The 19,940-nt window shown below is 40.4% G+C and overlaps 1 protein-coding gene across 4 annotated transcripts in view; it reads right to left on the bottom strand.

Annotated features, from left to right (window-relative positions):
• Nucleotides 1-19,940, bottom strand: part of Chi (LIM domain-binding protein 2 Chi) — a 79,538-nt gene that overhangs the window by 21,582 nt on the left and 38,016 nt on the right. For 3 of the 4 annotated variants that reach the window (XM_022083498.2, XM_022083499.2, XM_087345040.1), the window contains exon 3: nucleotides 1,963-2,056. In XM_022083498.2, the coding sequence (XP_021939190.1) occupies nucleotides 1,963-2,056 (94 nt within the window). The remainder of the gene's footprint in view (nucleotides 1-1,962; nucleotides 2,057-19,940) is intronic. The other variant, XM_022083500.2, reaches the window with a different exon arrangement.

Genomic DNA, 19,940 nt, shown 5'->3' with positions numbered 1-19,940 from the left:
AAAGGTAATGGTAAACTTCCATGTATCCTGGACTTGGGTACTAACTGGGAGTAAGCAACTTCAGCTTATGTATCTTCAAGGAAAGGGATTCTGGTAACCACTGAATAGGAAGTTGGATGGTCCTCAGAGCCATTCTTGATATGTTTGTACAGAAAAAACTCCCCATACCTACAATGAATCAAACTTCGATCATCTAATCCAGTGGTATTCAACCTGGGGTACGTGAAATTTAAAAATAAATTATTTTACGATAAACACTGAATAATCAGGGCCAGATTTAATACATTATTTTGGACGTAATTTATTTAATTTATTTTAGATGTAGATTATATACTATGTATAACTTGAATTATACACCAACAACTTTGGGGGTACAAAGTTGAAGAGAAATTATATCTGGGGGTACGTGAACAAAAAAGGTTGAATACCACTGATCTAGTCTACAGCAACTGATTTGCTATCAGGGTTCCCTTACTTACAAACTCCATGGTAAAGAGTCATTCCTGAGAAGCATCACCCAAGCAAACGAGAAATTCTCTGCCTTTTCCCTAACCCAAAGATTCATTTAACATTTCACAACAATGAAATATATCCTGAGCCAGATAAATCCGACCCAAAACTTCACACGCTATTTCTTTAGTATTCTTTCCTTCACTTCAGACTTTCAGACTAAAACTGTACACATTTCTCATCTCATCATTCTTAATATGATCAACGCCAATCTCGAAGACTCGCGGCCACAGAGCAGTGAAATATTTCTGCCACCACTTTTAACATTTTTAACAGAATTTCTCTTCCTTTTCAAGTTTCCTTGAAACCAACAACACTTATGCTTTATTACTTAAATATCAAAATATAATACAGTGAAATAGCTAATAAAATTAATTTTTATGCATGTAAATTTTTCTCTTCCGTGTGGCATAAAACAAATATCAGTTGTAATGCTTCTGGAAACAACAGATCGGTAACTTTACTAACTGCATTACACATCACTTTTGTGAATATCTTGTTAAGTGAAAACCATCAGAGACCAATAACAAATAAAGATAGTGGCACTGGTATTTATTTATCAGGGAAGTCTAGAGGAATGACATAAGAGGCAGAACTGCCAACAGTAATCAATATAGTGGCTACCAGCAGAAACAGGAATGGTGGCAATCTGATAAGCATATGGCTGACTGCTGCAATGGGCGTATTGATTACAACTATCTCCATGGGGCCTCGAGTAACTCGATTATTCAAAATTGGTGATCATATCTCTTGCTGCTCATCAGTTACTGCTCTCAATTATGTTGACCTAAGACACATAGACTAGCAGCTTATATGGTTTTCTTTTCAAGGTAAAGTAAAGTAAAGTTTGTCCCGCTACGTGCCATAAAGGCGCTTGGGGTGAGTGGAGGTATAGCTCCTCTCTTCCTTGACCTCGGCACTAGACGGGGGTGAGTGGTCAGCATCACGCCCCGGCCGGCTTTACCCCCGAGAAAGGACCCCGGTACCCATTGTAGAGGAGGCTGGGTGGGCCCCAGAGCCGGTCTGGACGCAGGGGCTAGAGGAAAAATCCTCTGCCCCCGTCGGGGATCGAACCCCGGTCGTCCAGCCCGTAGCTAGTCACTATACTGACTGAGCTATCCCTGCTCATTCTTTTCAAGGTCTTATGATAAAATATACTTTCTCCTCACAGGTTTAATCAGCAAAAAGTGAACCTATTACACTCACCTACATTTAAGAATGTGAAAAGTTTCATGACCAACCCTCTACTGTCTTACATGTCTTCGTGGCACAGACAGCTATTTGCCCTTTCAATAGTTTATATTTTAAACTTTCAAAAATTCTCATTACATTCTTGGCCACAAATTCTGCTACTTAAGCAGACTTTGTGGCAGATGTTATGCAAGTTAAACAAGTCTGATGATGGATGTGTTAAGAACGATAGTCTACCAAAGAGATGCAGCGTTCTCCTACCTCTGTTCTTTGCTGTAGCCTCTTGTTAAGCTCGTACATACGATAGTCGGGCTGGCCAAAGTACGGCGCATGACGCCTGGGAACAGGAAGACATCTACCAAATAAGTTGAAAAACAAAGCATTAACTCATGACATGACAGACAATAAATAAATAAATAAATAATACCAAATCATAAGTCGACACTGAAGCATTTTTTTAATGTCATCCATTACTACAGCACCCAAGACTTCCAGCTCAAATCTGAAATACGTACATGACACATCTTCCATGTGTAAAATTTGTTATGTTTTAAGTTGAAGTTTATGAAATCTGAAGAAATGCAGTTAATTAATTATTATAAACAACGTATTTTTTATTTAGTGTTCTGTTTGACGACAGGTCCATATGAACAGGATCCTTCCATCCTTTTCTCGGACTGGGACCTGTTCATATACGTTCTTGGCAGATAATCCAGAAGTGTTTTGCCATTGCCTTCTTCTGTGTGTGAATGGAGTAATTGTTGGGATGCCACGGAGAAACCGGGGAAGCCCCCGGAGGAAAACTCCGTGTTGCCTAGACCACGGCCTTGCCCAACACAAGTTATAAATTCTGGCACCGCCGGGAATCGAACCCGAGACCCCAGGATTACAAGGCCAGCGTTCTAACCGCTAGACCACCGTGGCTATCATAAACAACGTAAGGAACTAAAAAATAAAAGTGTCATATCAGATGCTGAAGAAATTAATACCTCCTACAACAGAAATACACACATACATATACTAAATATAACAACGGCCACTGTCCACAGAGTAAGTTTGCCATACACAACATTTTGACAGATGGCTCTACTCTATCTTCAGGCGAATGAATGGCTGTCATCAGACTGACAGATTTGAAATTATTCTTTGCTTTAATAAAGGCGATGACTGATACTACCAATCACTTTATGTAATATATACAAATTATTTCTGTGGGAATCAAATGATTTCTACTGCAATTTCAAGATTCATTTTTACTTTTACCTCCAAATCCATCTTTGAAGCAATGAAATTACGGATCTTTCAGACGTGCTGCCGGCTCCTAACATCACAATACAGGAGAGGGGGACCCCCCCCCCAAATAAATTGTAAACTCTGTTATCAACATTTACTATGTTAGCAAGAAAAATTAAATATGAACAATTCATCTGCTGAAATGGTCCAGTGTGGTAGAATAGGGCAATATGAACACTGATAAACAACAGTAACATTCACTCAGTTATGCTACAATGTGATACTTGCATTCATGAAAAATCTAGCATTATGAAAATAATTTATTCAATAAGAACAATTCTCCCTATTGCATCTCTATAATTTTTTATATCCATCAACCAATTGCTCGATCACGTCGTATCCAAAACGGATCAGCATCATGAAAAGTTATCCTAACAATTCTATTGCGTTTATCTTGACCGCGTAATGAAAATACACATTAACTTAAGCGTAAAGATGTGTAATTTATAAATAATACAGTGAGTTTCACTGATAAAGTTAAACGCAACTGTCACTTCTCAGCTCCCGGCAGGAACTGCTATAAAAAGGCAAGTTGATTTTATTGTCCTTATGGAGCGATACACGACTCGTATAGGGAAAACCTTGTCGCAACTAGCGGCGACTCATGTGGTTCTAACCGGGAGACAGAAGTGACAGTTGTGTTCAGCTTTATCAGAGAACGCAATGTATTCGCCATTTTCAACGGCACCATCAATTACTCTTTCTGGTCAAGGTTGGCTGGCATGCCACATCAAAAGTATGCAAACCAGAATATATTGAGAATATACACAACATTCTTCGCGTAAATTCATAGTAATCCCAACTGTTTTCAGACGGGTTTCACTTCTGTTCTAAACCACAGAAGCAAAAATATAAAGTAGCCTAAAATCTGATCCACCAGCTTCTAAAACCGAATGACCTATTAGGCTCAGATCCAATTAAACAAATTGTCATCACATCTTTAAAGCATAAACAACTTCGATCATTAAAAACAAGCTATAATGTGTAGAAGATCAACAAACGGAATCAAATGCTAATTTTCAGTACAAATATACAAAATCAAAAAACACTGCTTTAAGAAAATGTTTCACGTTGTAACAAGCGCAGAAACAGCGAAGACTGCTCACGTGTTGCGAGCGTTTCCTTATATTTGAACTATTTACGAAACGCTATAAACACTGCTTCAAAGGAAACAAAATTTAGCGAGCCGACATACGGCACAAAAAGGCCTTTTACTTACACTTCACGTTCATCACTCGTATACAATGGACTGATAAAGCTTAAAATAACGTTATCACATCCTTCTTCTTAGTGTGCATCTTGTATCACTCCTCGTACCGGGATAAACCCACTGCAAAGCCTTTATACTCGTACACAGGGCATCACGTGGACATACACCCATGCCCCGAGTGGGATTTCAACCCACTACCCTATTCCTCACGGTCTTTACACTGTGCGGCCACTGTGATCGGCTTAAGAGCTAGCATTTTGTTTTGTCTGTTGAACATTTTGTATGATTCCTTGAATGGGGATTGGCCCATCACATGGAGTTTACCTAAGTCACATGACACATAAAACGCCGCCATACTGGTGAATGAAAAACATAAAAGAGATATCAGAAGACGACACAGAATGCATCGTTTCATTAGGCCGGCAGGGGAAGGGGCATCGTACTACAACTGTAACCTGTTTAATAAGCAAGGTCAGTTTCTTAATCAAGTCCATATTATGGGCGAATGGCTTCAAGCTGCGACTTTGAATCTATCTAAAGAGACCCGCAGCGAAAGCAGCATCTACAGTTAACGCGTTACGCGAAACTGTTTAAAACCAAACGAGCGTTAAATCGAATCGTAATTTATTCTTACTGCCTACAAACAAATGAGCCGGTTTAACTATTATACGAACTAGGCGGTCGCCTTAGATGGAGGGGGGGGGCTGAACGAATTACAAAAAATAAATGGAGTAAAATAGAATGTAATGAGCGTCTAAAGATATTAAGAGAAAACAGAAGGAAACAATAAATGTGTTCTAGTTCGCGGCGTTTTAACATTCCGCCAAAAATAACTGGTACCGTGTATAAATGTTTGATGTGTGTGTAGTGAAATCGGCAATGTGACCAGTCGACAAATTTCCGGGCAGACTGTCTCGTGAATGTGCATCAATTGCAGTCTTGAGGTAAAAGGTTCTGTTTTCGTTTCGTCCAGAACTGCTCTCGGAGTCCACCCAGCCTCGTGTCCAATGAGTCCATGCCGGGCCGTGATGCTGACCACTAACCCCATCTTGTGCCAAAGATTGAGAATGAGGAGCTAATACCTCTTCTCCCCTGTACGCCTACATGGCGCGTAAAGGGATGGCTTTTAAATCGGAACTCCAGCGCAGAATGAGTACCATGCGGTTTCAGTACATGCACCTAGAGGGTCCACATGTTGAAGAAGCACGTGAATGTATTTACGAGATAATTACAAAGCTGCTGAACAACTTACTGCAACATGAGACATCACGCTTACTGTTGAGATTGGATGCGACTACGTCTCTGTGGAGCTAGGCCCCTAACGGGCCATTTTCCCATATAAAATATTAGTGAATATTACGCAACAGAATTGACATGGTAAAACCTGTACCAGTGTCACTTTGTCCACCATAAATCCCAACATCGACTCACCTGGGTACGAACACGGGCCTCAGCAGTAATACGTCAAACAGCACCATTACGAGAAATCGAAGTTGGTCAATTCAGATGACTTTGTGGTACTAAAACTGGGCCACAACTGCTAATCGATTTGACAGAGTAATCTTTATGAAGGATTTTTACTGTCGGATAAAGCGACAAACACTCGGTTAACTACACAACGCACAAAACTTACGGATAACCTATATTACACAAGTTCGCGCAAGTTCCATGCTCGTACTTTTAACAAAAGCTAAGCAAAAGAGAAGCTGAAAGTTTGTTACGTAAGTTTATAAATTACCTTGAGAGCCATTTATGCTGTTCTAAAAGACAGTACATTGCAGGCAAGCATTAAATGACACAAAACGTTAAGTTCGCGAATAATACTACGCGTAAACAATTTGGTGTCAGAACTTGGTTACCGTTTAATAACAAATTATAATAGTCAAATGGAATTAAGTCAACTGTACAGACTTTGTTCTGCAAGAGATAGCAATTTGATGCTTGTAAGTCAAAGGTACGTCACGCAATTATATAGCGTATTAGCCTAGTATTATAAAGAAATTGGTCCAATCCAAATCGACACTATTAAAAAAAGTCCTTATAATAACATATAACATCCAATCAGCTAAAGACAGCAGCAGAGCCAATTCCTGATATGTCGTATATATCATACCTCACAAACTATCCTATATCGACATCCGTAATCGAATCAGAATACGGGCGAAATACTGTTTCTTCCAACCACATATCAAGTAAGACGAGGTATACCCTCCAGCATTCAAGGCAAACGCTATATTCAACTAATTACACGCTATCTTGATTATATCAGCAATTAACATGTGACAAAAGTTGCGTCAAGTTGAGACAATGTTAAGGCCAAATGCAGTTGCAACTGCCCGCCAAGGTCTCGCGTAATTCCTATGACAAACTTCACCTGCTGACCTCTGTTGCACGAACTTGATTTCATGTCCGATAAAAGTTTCTGGAGAAGAGATTCATTCATGCGCATGAAACACTCCCTCCTTATACGATAATAGGCCGTAAAAACTGACCCGAATTAAACTCCTTCTGGAAATACACGTATGCTTATTAACCTATTATGAACTTTCGACGAGTCGCTTAGGAACCTTAGAAAAACGACGAATTTATTTCACGCAAAAATGTATTACGCCGCATTGCATACAGACGAAGACCACCGAAGAATGTACAATTGCATAACCATCAATTTACCCTTATTGCCAGCGCACTAAATGATCAAGTCTTAACGACGTCATTTCAATCACACAAGTTACATTACATAAAACGACATGGAGATGATTATGAAAGGAGTAGATAAGAATTTGGAAGGAGGCGATTTTGACCAATTTCAAGGTTCAAGGCACAAGGCAGCGTTAACCTGAACACAGCGAGAAAATTCCGAAACCCCTCAATCAAAATCACATTTTTTACTAAAGGGATTCTAGCATGCAGCAAATAAACCCATAGACCTCCTGAAGCAGAAGTTTGTGACAGCAAACTTCATGTAGTCTAAAATCAGCTATCACCACAACTTAAACCTACACGCCCATGGAAACTGCAACACTCCTCGACTAGGACTAGGACTTTTGGGCCTGAAAACCGCTCGCGCGAAGATTCCCACGTCATGAAGGAATAATAAATTAGACGTTCCTGGCAGGCGGCAAAGATGTCAAGTATCACTAAATACGGCAAAAATAAAGACAAATGTGTTTCTAGGCACTGCGTGTGGCAGGTTAGCATATTCTCAGAAATCGTCACAAAAAGGTTATATTACGACGCAGTATCAACTGCTGAAATACAACATCTATTGACATGTGAGCAGTTAAACAGGAGGGATGTGAGAAGAAGTGTCTACAGATTATTTTAGATACTATCTCAGCATTCACTGGAGAAATTATGAAATTTAAAAAAAAATCTCAGGATTATTAGCCTCTAGTACGGATTATAATATTTCGGATAAAAATCTGACGAGTTATCTTTGGGGAAAGCGGATGTATCATAGCTCAGTGTCACACGATAAACTTTATGACAGATCATCAAGTGAATATATGCACTGTACGGGAAAGAGCCCGATTTAAATATCGACGAGCACATCGACCACGTCAAATTGGAATTTTATGGTACAGACCACCCTGTCAATCGAGGGAGATGTTGGTTCAGTACTTAAATCCAGAAAGACAGCCCTACATCCTTCACGTTCTTTTAAACTCACCAGTTATGATCATCCTTTATCGCATGAAATCCTATGCGGGCATGACTGGCATCTGTCCGTAACGTAAAGTCGTCCTTCATAACCTGACAGTCGCTCAGTTGGTCAATTAATATGAGCTGGAAGACTGGGTTTCTCTTCGCCATCCGGTCTACTCAGGTTCTGAGGACAAGCCCACTTCCTACACGACGTTTCTTGGGGTAGAGGAACTTTAGTGGTCTCAAATAACCGTAGCCTGACCTGACCTACCTACTTCTAACGCCAGCCCCCACGTGGTCTCCTTCACGACGAGTACTTAGGGACAACATCAACCCGGCCTCCATGTTTACTTCACAAGACGCACACAAATAATGGACTCTACTTAGCGGATTTTTCCAACTGGTTCGTAGTATATAGTTCTTGACGGCGTATTCCATTGAGAATAGAGAACTTTCATTCACGGACTTCAATATTCCAGACCTGGCAGACATTCAATGGTCTAATTTACATCTGACAGAGAGAGATTAAAAAGACAGAAACGGCACGCTGGAATCTACTAGATAATAAGGCAATATATAATTCAAAAGGGACGCCCGAATAATGCTGAAGGAGTTGCAAAATGCACTGATGTATAAAAAGTGAAGGATCTTCAGTGACAGATGGGCTCACTCGTATGATCAAACATATGCGCTGGCTGTAAGTGGGGTTTGGCACCTGTGTGAAAACGTTCTTTTATAGACAGGCACTCACGCGTGCACTGAGAAATGGGATTTTCTATTCAATGACTCTTCCAATGTTTACTCAGGTTTGTTCACCTTCCAAATCCCCCCCCGGTGTTACACGAGTTCTGAAGGAACTATGACAGAGTTGTTTGTGAACGTCCGTCTGTCTTCACTATTATAATTTAAATATGAACACCGATATTATAGGCTTCCTGCATTTTCTTTTGTGGAACTTATAATATTATGCCACTGATAACCTTCCCAATTTGACACCTTGTACCTTACAACAATATCATCACGACTGCGACGCGAATTTATGAAGTGGGAACTAGAGTAGTAACATTCAAAATATAACTCTTGACACTTTAAAATTAGACAACTTTCATGAAGGCGACTTCGTTTGCTGAAGTTGAAAAAAAAACTGTATAAAATCAGGTGGAGAGGGTATTAATCATAGATATTGTGTCTAATCCTTCAAAATCCTAAATTGCACTAAATCAACTGTTACTCCAGTCCAGAGACCCACGGAAACACTACTGAAAAACAGGTATTCCAACGAGATATGAGACGCCACATTTTCTAATAGTGATAACATTCTTGAATGTTATCCAAAGTGACTTGGATTGGGCGTGGATGACAACACATTATATTTTAATCACAATAGGCTGTAGACCTACTGTTTGCATACACAATTACAGAAACTACGGTTATGAAGATGCCATATTGTTACGACCTTTCCAAAGATCAGACTTCCAACCAGACAGAACAAAAACACCAAAACACGGTTTCATGATATGGTGCTTAATTAATCACCGGAACATATTTACTCTTATCTTTACTTATCACACAAAAAAGAAGTAAAACTGAGATAAGTGTAGATATCTATAATCTACTGACGATTGATGTAACTCATTTCGATTTATCTCCGGTCAGAACACTCAGAATGAATGTCAGTTCTGTAACCCACGACTCTCTGATTTATGTTTGGATAACAACAGTTGTATATGTGACTCGGTGTAAATGAATTTCAGATAACACTGGGTACAAACTTCTCCGAATTCAGCAGTTGTTGAATTTAATAAAATATGCGAAGTCTTGAATGTATTTAATGAATTTTTCTCACGGAGCATTCTCCGTTTTTCCGACATTCACCCAATCCTGGGAATCACTTCCCAGAATCATTAAGACGTACTTTATCGGCATTGGACTTAATACATGACATAAACTCAAAATTGGAGGAGAGACATAAAGAGAAGTTGTGCTAAGTGGAATAACAAGCGATAATGATATATAATGATAATACATTAATAGACTCCAGTCAAATTTAGTACCCATCATTTGCATGAGCACTAGGATACCTTTAATGATTAGATGTTCTGAAGCATTGTAATTTTTATACATTTTGCATCATACGAACATTTTGAGAAGGAAATACAAGATCCAAACTATGCAACGCAAGCATTATAATAGAAGATAATTAAACACTAAACCAATAGCAATTAACAGAAGAACAGAAAGAAAAATACGAAGCATATGTCATTCTGAAAACAAAGATATCGAAATAAACTTATTATGTAGCTTACAAAATAAATTCTTCACTTGTTATGTAATTTCTTTTATCTCTATATCATACAGAACGTTTGATTCTTGATCTTGTGTTATTTATTTGACGACGATCATCAGGACGATGATGGTGGCAAGTACCTCTGAAACGTCGGCAAACTTAAACCATACTGCGCACTGCGACATGGCAGAAGACAGTCATTTTCATGCCATGTTTTTATCTACTTTTAATATTTTATTTACAGACATTCTGTTGAATTATTTTTCTTATTTTATGAAGCTTCACACGAGTTAGGGACTTGACCTTGACCTCTTGCATGAACAACAAAACCACGCGAGTACAACTGTTCGCAGTAAGTGTTCCATAGTAGCATAGTGAGTATTAGATTTCTATCTCTATGGTAACCTGTAAAAGTAATTAAGTGACCCGTCCAACTTCCTGTGACATCTTAAATCCTTCCATACCGTGTAGCGACTCAATATACAGGGTGATTCAAAAGGTTGGGCCAAGCTGAAGGAGCGTATAGAGAGACTCAGAGAGAACGACTTTCGAATAGGAATCCATGTCCTCCGAAGTTATCCTGAGTCAGTCGAGGCCATTGAAAGTAGGGAAGTCTGATAACATACCGCTGAAATAATCGTATATTCTCCTACTAACTTAATTTTGTTTTTTATTAATGTACAAGGATTACATTAGTAATCTTACAAACCAAATTATTTCAGCTGTATGTTATCAGACTTCTCTACCTTCAATGGCCTCGACTGACTCAGGATAACTTCAAGGACATGGAATCCTATTCGAAAGTAGTTCTCTCTGAGTCCCTCTAAACGCTCCTTCAGTTTGGCCCTAACCTTTTGAATCATCCTGTACAGTAATATATCCAACAACTATTAACATTTGAGCAGTACTATATTATAGACCAATAAAATCAAATCTATAATATAGTACTGCTTAAGTGTTAATAGTTGTTGGATATATTATTATATATTTCTGTGACATAAAACAAGTAGTTGAGGGTAGGTACTATTATTTTACTAGGAAACATATATAGAGCTATTCAATTCCAAGGTCTCCACATATATTCACAAGAGACTAACGCGTTCGTGTTAGCTGGTTTACATAGCAAACTTTACAGTTTCTCAATGAACTTATGCGGTTTAATTGCATTTTAACCTCTTGCCACTTAAGACTAACGTAGGCGTATGGACAGCTTCATAATGTATACTTATCATAAAATATTAATAAAGCCATCAAAACAATAAAAATGACATGGAATGGCACGTAGTATGTATGGAAGAGATATTACTTGGAAGACCAAGACGCAGATGGTATAAGAAAAAGTATGAGAATGTGGGCCGAGTTCTCATGCCTCAGGTAAGGGTAACAGTGACAGGGTCTATTGAACACAATAATGAACCACTGGGTTGCATAGAATGCCGGAAATATATTGACCAGCCAAGCAAATATTAGCTTCTCAGGCAGTACTTGGGGTCAGTCAATAGACCTGTATCATAAATGCGAACGCCTGTAAATTTTCTTCATTGTCATAACACAATCGAATCCCAATTGTCAGGGGGCGGATTAACCGGAGTCTACGTGGTCCAAACTAAATTAAAAATTAATTTAGAAAAATGTTGTAAAAGTCAGAACGTTTAAAAAAGAAAGGAATAAATACAATGAAATATTACTTAATCAAACATAAATCAAATGCTAAAACTTGAAGGTTACAACAGAACGTTATTATTATCAGATGGAATCCTATAGTTGGTATGCACTATATTCAATTTTATATAAAATTCTTTTTCTAGTAAATCTTTGAAAATTTAAGTAGTGTATGTCTGTAAATAAACTTACTTCTTACATTAGCGTGTTTTTCTTTATTTTTTTCTGATTATACGGGGTTTCGGTTATCCGGGAAAATACATTCTTGATCTCGGTACTAGATGGGGTGAGTGGTCAGCATCACGCCCCGGACACGATTTACTCCCGGGAAAGGACCCCGGTACCCACTGTATAGGCATTTCCCTAATACAGATATTTTTCTAACGTGTCAACCATCTAATCCTAATACCTTGTAAATTCGTTTTAAGTATATTCTATCTAATGTAATTTCACACAGCGCATAAAAAACCGATTCAAGTGACCAAACTTAGTCAACAACTACCCCAAACATGTTTCTTGCATAAAAACGGAGAGTTACATTACAATGTAATTCTATGGAAAGTCGGTAAACGTCTACCAGACTACACGTGGCAAAACCTCTTCGAGGCATACCTGAGACGATCAGTGCATTAAAACCATTGCGATGGGATGCTGGTGTTCAAGGTGGAGAACACCGAATAGAGAGAGAGAGAGAGAGGACAAAATTACTACGGTCTATATTCCCCAGAGAAAAAAATGTTTGAAGAATCTACACCGATACAGGATAGACTGTTGGATTACATGAAACCCAGAAGCATGAGGCGAAGCACCTGACCTTCCCAGACTTGCTAGTGCCCTATGTAAACCTTGTTGCCAAACCTACTCTACCGGAACTTCAGGTAAAAAACCATATGCATGTCTACTACAAGTTACCAGCCACTCCAACCTCCAGCCAACAGGCTATTCTCAGCGGCCCTTCACTTCAACCCATTTCTGTAACTGTATCCCATCGAGGGTAATGGTGACAACAAAAGCAATTTATGAACCACCAAAAATAAGAAAGGACAATAACCCAGCAGTGTTAAGAGAGAGGGGCAGGGAAAGAAATGTGGCTAGCTGGTTATATTATGACGCTGTAGTAACAGCAAGGTTACATTTCATGAGATGACTTGTGTCGAACCTTCCTGGGCTGACAGATGACGTAGACAGGACTTCTTCAAATGTGCTATTCAAGCATGTACCTAGGATCTTTAAAATTCCACATTCTTGAAGATAGCTGTCTTCTGGGTTATTGCGCCGTGTGGTCTGGCTGAAGTTTACCGACGTTTCAGAGGTTGCCTCCACCATCAGGGCGCAACAATCCAAAATTAAGCACTCCTTAGAATTCCGGAGATCCTAGGTTCTAATCTTGGCTGAGAGACAAATTTGTAATGCTTTACCGAAGTCCCCCCAGACATATGACGAGTAGCCCTGATGACGGAGGCAGTATGACCTCTGAAACGTTGGTAACTATCGACCAGACTACACACAGCGCAACAACCCAGAAGACAGAAAGCTTCTAGTTAAGGATTCTTTAGTTTCACCATTCAAGATTACACGGTCTGAGTTTTTCAAAGCGTTGTTATATAAAATACAGATAATAAGAGATCTTTACAGCAACTGGAACGAAAATATTGTGATGGATCACAACCTGCACCAAACGTCTTACATGTACAGGTTTTCCCCGTTTTTTTCTCCCCCCACCCTGAGTATGAGCTTGCATTTCTTTCAAGTGCATTCCTACGTATCCTCCAAGCGGTCAGGATACGGGTTCAGTGGCTTCAAAACACTCTGAATGTAGTACGAGCACGGTCCATGTTTCTCACTTTCAAAATTACTGTGATCGATATAAATTGTACGAATTATTTTCTGTCCGACTCCACGTTATATTTTCTGGAAGGGGGGGTAATTTAAAAAAAATTGTCACTTATACGTGAACTCTCACAGACTGTGATAGCTACGGCTGAATGGCCAGACTTCAAATCCCGATAGGAACGTTAAGGCCCTTGTTTTCACAGACTTGTCCAAAAAGGTAGGATTTGAAGTTCTCAGGGCGGTGAATACGAAGATGGCAGTCTTCTGGGTTCTTGCCCTGTTATCGCCATGATGACGGAGGCAGCAAGCATCTCTGAAACGTCGGTAAACTGACTACACGGAACTACAACCCAGAAGAAGCCATCTTCATGCTTGCCGCCTTGAGAATCTCAAATTTCCCTTGATAATTCTCGCAACATAAACAGAACAAATGCTTACAGTTGGTCACAATTCTTTCAAAACGGCGCAAGTAACGTATTCTACTTCCTCCATATAAATGACAAAACCATGTACCGTATAGCGAGATCCGGCGTCAATACAGTGACATTTAACGAATTTCCTCAAAAGAGAACTCGAAGCGTAGAATCACAAATGTCAAATGTGCAAACCGATCTAAATTTGCAGAAAACAGCGTGTGGGGTAGACACGAACGTCAGCTTTCCTGGCACGCGGAGTGATTTCACTACAAATCGAGAAGAGATATAGTGGGAGGGAGAGAGGGAGAACAGAATACAGGGAAGATAGAACAAAGAAATAAAGGTATGATAGAAAGGAAAGGAAGAACGAAACGGGGTAATAAACAAATGATATAAAGTGGGGAGGACTGGGGGAAATGAGGAAGAAAGGATGGAAGGGTGGGATGGGCGAAAAGAAGAACGAAACATACTGAAACATAGTAGAATGGAAAGGGACAGAGAATTTAAAAAAAAGCGACGAGGGAGGAAGAGATGGAGGGGATACAGAGAAACAACGGGGAAAGAATGAGGAAACAAATAAATAAAGGGAAAAAATAGTAAGAATCGATATACAATCACTGACGTAAGAAAATTACTGTGTTCAGCAAAGCCAGCAAGTAGCATTCAATCCCCATAGTCACAGAACTACGAACTCCTCTGCTCTTGAGGTTTTATAAATTCGTATGGGGAATGAGACTACTGGTAAGACCTTTACCATTGCACTACACAAACCCACACATATAATCAGATATTAATGCTACTGCCGCTGAAAGAATCGACACTGTTAAAGGAAAAGTACAATTTCCTTAAGTCTACTAGCGCCGTACTAGAGCGACAACTTCTCTGGCGAGTGAGTGAGGCGGGTGGTATAAAACACAGCTGTTATAACATTAAGTTAAAATCAGACACAAATCGTTCGTGGTTTTAAATTAAGGTTAATTAATGAAAAAATACTGTTTATGAATTTGGGACCTTGGCATGGAACATAAATGTCAGTTTTAACTTAATTTCATCAAATAACATTTACACATCGAGGACCGGTTACATGACTCGGCATATAATAAATGACATCGTCTAACCTTCACGTCAAACGATACACACCCTACATTGGAGCTTTATCGTCAGAAATTATGTAAGCGAAAACCCGTATCGAAGAATACAAGCAGACAGGCGCGCTAGAAGCCGATTGTAATATTTCTAACTGGTAACAACAATTTAAACAAATCTGAATTCAAGTTATTTATTTTTTAGTATTACATCAAATGGTACCAATTTTCCACCTTCCAATAATTAAGCGCTCCGGCACGTTCTGAGTATAAGAAAACACGTACGTGTCATGTAAACAAAGTTGTCAGAAGTCATTCACGACCGGCACGCAAGCTGCCCAAATTAATACATCCTACTTCACCGAAGCAAATTCACTCTGCGGCAAAGAAAGGAATTTATGAAGTTTTATGCGTAGAAAAGCTAACGGAAGAAAGTGCTACAACCTTTAGACTAATCATACTGCAACAATGCAGACGACACTACTTAGATCTCAGTTCAACTTGCACTTGCCCGAACATTTATACTGCAGCCCCCTCGAGAGACATAATTCAGTTTCATTTAGAATGCTGGGACTGCGTCAGACAGCCGCCGGTTTAATACTGAAATCGGCGGGTTTGGTGACAGACAAAGTGACACTAAATCTTTATTTCTTAGTTTCTCAGTTTCCCGTACCATCAACAATGTACCACGCTCAACTCTCACTGCCCTTAATAATCAACACATTATAACTCTCGACAAGAAACTTTGGTGGACGTAAATTATCTTATGCCCAATACCACGCCGTAGGCAAGGACAGTTAAAACAAGAGCTCCACGCTTCGCCTGTCTGTTGTTTCTTTCGTACATATTGGGGGATGGATAAGTATTTAAGCTGCTCTAATCTAGTGCAGCTCAGTTTACAACATTCGCGAGGCGTACGGACCACTGTCAAAATGAATTAGTTAAAACAAGCAGTGTTACACTTTCACAAATTACTGAAATTTTCTACACTGGATGAGACAATTTAAAAAAGTATTGTTAATTCCGAGGTTTTCCCACGTAACAAGAAGGATGCGCATTCCTGTTCTAACACACGCAACTGACAAGAAACGAGATGTTAAGCGAGGGCAGCAGTTTCTGTTTGAAACCAATCAAAAGGCCCTTCCTTCAAGTGAAGACGTCACGCGCCTAAAACATTTAGGTCGATATCTTCTTACTATTTCTGGGTATTACAAGTTTACGTCTGCTGCTGCATGCAATGTCATACATAGTAAAAGCTATTCTGATTTATCTGTCGCAAATACCGGTGTTCACTATAATTAAAACGTGCTTTAGAGCTAGTCTAGAGATGGCCAACATTCGAAATTCGGCCACATCGTACGAAAGTTGATTCCAAGAACCTGCTCAGCCGGCAAGACGCCATGTAATGAAGAAGCAGTACCAACCGAGCGACTCAGGTGACTGTGGAGGGGGGAGGGAGAAAAGCGAGGGACCACCTCACCTGTAGTACGGACTTCCAAAGGGCGAGCAGTAGAAGGGGTCGTTGTGCACGTGGGGCATCCCTGGCATCATGGGGCACATGGCTGGGTGCGGATGATGGTGGCCGGGTAGCGGGTTCATGTGGTGATGGGGGTGTTGGTGTGCTGCTGCCGCCGCCGCCGCAGCTGCCGCCACCGCTGCCGGATGAAGATGTGCAGCAGGGGGGCCCGGGGGCAGGTGGTCCGGTCCTCCGCCACCGCCGCCTCCCACCAAGGGGCCCGGCCCGGCACTGTTCGTATTGTTGTTTCGACTGCGGACGGGCATAGGGGAGCCACCACCACCAGCAGCAGATGACTTCCAACAGGGCCCCACACTCACACCACTCACAAGAAACGGCGACTCCAGGGCTTCGAACCTAGCACTCCCCCTCGAAGACACCAATACACAGTGCGGGGGGAGGCAGTCAACTTTATTGCCGAAACCACCTCACCCCCCGACACGAAGTCTGGGGGCAGAACACCATGCCGCACTTGACACTTGTCACAATGTTTTTATTTCCCTGTTCTCCACGTGAAACACTCGTTGCGGAACAAGCAGCAACCTTCAAGCAGGCAAGTCAACTCGCCAACACCACACATACCATACGAACACTAGAAAGGTGGGGACAGGGGGGCCGGCCGGCAGGCCGGCCGACCAGGCAGCGCAGCTCCTATTGTACACGGCATGGCTGCCACACTTTCAAGCCTGATAGCTAAGGTTCCACCAGCACAAAATTACACTAGATTCCAATATGGAGCAGAAGACGTCAAAGTGATCTATCCTACTGGCGCACGTACGTCTCTTCAACGAATGTAACAAGACAAACAAAACGTACGCGCTCTCTGCCTAAACCTGTCATAATACAAACCGAAATTAACCGCGTGCCTGATGCCAACTTCACCACGTGGTGGGGCGACAAAATCAACAATCCTGCAATGTTCCAGGACGGAACGGAACAAAAGGAAAATACGCTGCTCCAACGCCTTGTAGCCAAGAAATCAAACCTAGCGACGTGCCATTCTATTGGCAACCCTGACCAATAGCCGGGCTACTTTCATCTACTCTCGCGCCAGGGATAGGAGATGATTTCCTATTGGCTGGCCCAGTTCTTGTCACGTGACAACAAAACGAGCGCTCGTAACAAAAAAATATTGTTCCAACAGCCTAAAAAGCCGTGGAAAAAGGATTCCACTCGCTGTTTACACTTGTCAACAAGAGTTAACGGCTATTTAAAACTGCTCTACTTTGAACAGGCAACTGTCATCGCGAACCGGGTGGGGTATGCGGTTTTCTTTTTTTCCCCTCCCTTTTCCTACACGTTTCGCTCGAAATGTTGCAGCATCAATATATCGACGTCAACAGAGAAGTTGATAATGCAACGACGACGACACTCGAACGTGGCCGATCGGCGAAGCCGAGCCACGTTGAACTTGACTCTGCTCCTACTACGTGTCATGCGAAAAATTCAATTCAAAACGAACGACAAATTTCGGCCGTTCCTATTTAGAGAATGATAACTTCATTTCATCAGTCATAAGAATTTGCCTTGCCAGGTGCCTAAGGAAACACACAATAGTCACATAAAGTATAAATTTCCTTGTCACGGCAAATGCATTTTTGCCCACATCGTCGTCATATCAGGGGCCGTTCGCAAAAAATACTGACGTGTGACAGGCTGAAAATAAAATTACGAAATTCAAGACATATACATACCAAAGCGCAAAATCGACATCTAAAAGAAATTCGCTAATTGGGTTGGCAGTATACTGTACGTACCACCAGTATTTTGGATGTAGGCCTACATGATTAGGTGTTCGGTATTAGCAAAACCCAGAATAGCACACTGAAAAATGCCACGACGCCATCACCTCATTCTCAACTACTTGTAATTCATAATCACCATCCCATCCCATTCAATATCTTTCCACCTCAATATTCATCAACTAGCATATAGGGACATTTGCCGTTCTCGCAGTTGTAAAGAATAAATCTCGTTTCCAAGACCAAGTATTGGCTGAAGACTTAAGCAACGAGCTTTATAGAGTACAGTTCTTGCTGAGGGTAATAGTCGCTGAGCTAGTCAAGAAATTCTTCGCCTTATGGGAGACAGGATTCTTCTGTAATCCCCAATTTTTACAGTAGAAAAATGGAAGCAGTTGTATCTCACAACCTAGAAATAATTCTGAAATTCTGATGTACTTCTTAACAAAAATACTACTTGTCTATAATTTAAAAAAATGTAACTGAAAATTACACATATTTTGCGGAAATAGTACACAATGGCACAGAGGGCAGTTCTAAATACGGAATTTAATTAAAACAACCAAGTATCATGCTAGATTTTTTAATTTTTTTTGCAGGGTATTAAAATTAAAAATACAATTTGCATAATCTTAATTTATTTTCTGGATGAACGGTTTGGAAAATATTAAAACCTCTATGTATAATAATTTAGTCACTACACAGCAACACACACAAATTCAAGTCTCTGGCATTATGAATTATGGAGAAATATCGTTTATAATCTCCAAAAATGTAAAATATTTCAGCAACGGGGAAAGGCCCCTTGAAGTTTCCGCAACAGTCTTACCCCTGCCAGGCAACAGTTCTTTAAAAATCCAATACCAGCCAAACTAACGAAAGCTGTAAAATGTTCCCCAAAAAACAAACAAAAATGGTGATAGAAATTAAATCTTTTTAAGATTTGTACATGTTGACCAACATTTCACAAAAGTACCCCCATTCATTACCAAGTAGTCCCTTTCTTTCATACCTTTAACTACGTCAACTATGTAACTGAATAATATCTAACTATTTATTTATTTTAAATGTTATTAGGCCTGAATAACGAGAAGTGAACTAACTAACTTCGCTCAGCGACACTACGTCTGAGTGTTTGTGTTTCCTGACTTAGAAACCTCTTTAACGACACAAAGTTAATGTCGCATTGAGACAATGACGACACAATACTTTGATGCCGAGTCGCCTGGTCAGGCTGTAACAGAAACGACCCACTAAGGAAACACCTAGATTCTTGGTGAGTTTTCTGGTTCTCTCAGCGGCGAGTATGAAGATGTCTTCTGGGACGTTGGGCCGCGCAGTCTGGTAGAAGTTTGCGGACGTTTCAGAGATCCTGGCTACATCCATCATCAGTGTCCTGACTACACGCCGCAACATCCCACAAGACAGCCATATTCTTCACGGACATTTTTGTCCTTAGGATTTTCGCGGCTGGAGTTCAATGTGCAACTTCCGCTTTCGGGGATGAGCTAAATTGAATGCTTCGGTTTTCCAAAGTTTCAGCAAACACT

The sequence above is a fragment of the Zootermopsis nevadensis genome, unplaced genomic scaffold (assembly GCF_977971745.1).
Source record: "Zootermopsis nevadensis isolate Lab colony 2312 unplaced genomic scaffold, Znev_1.0 Znev_ptg000008l, whole genome shotgun sequence".
In the NCBI taxonomy this organism is placed as follows: Eukaryota; Metazoa; Arthropoda; class Insecta; order Blattodea; family Termopsidae; genus Zootermopsis; species Zootermopsis nevadensis.
The sequence above is the reverse complement of the archived record's forward strand: the minus strand, read 5'-3'. Positions and strand labels throughout refer to the sequence as shown.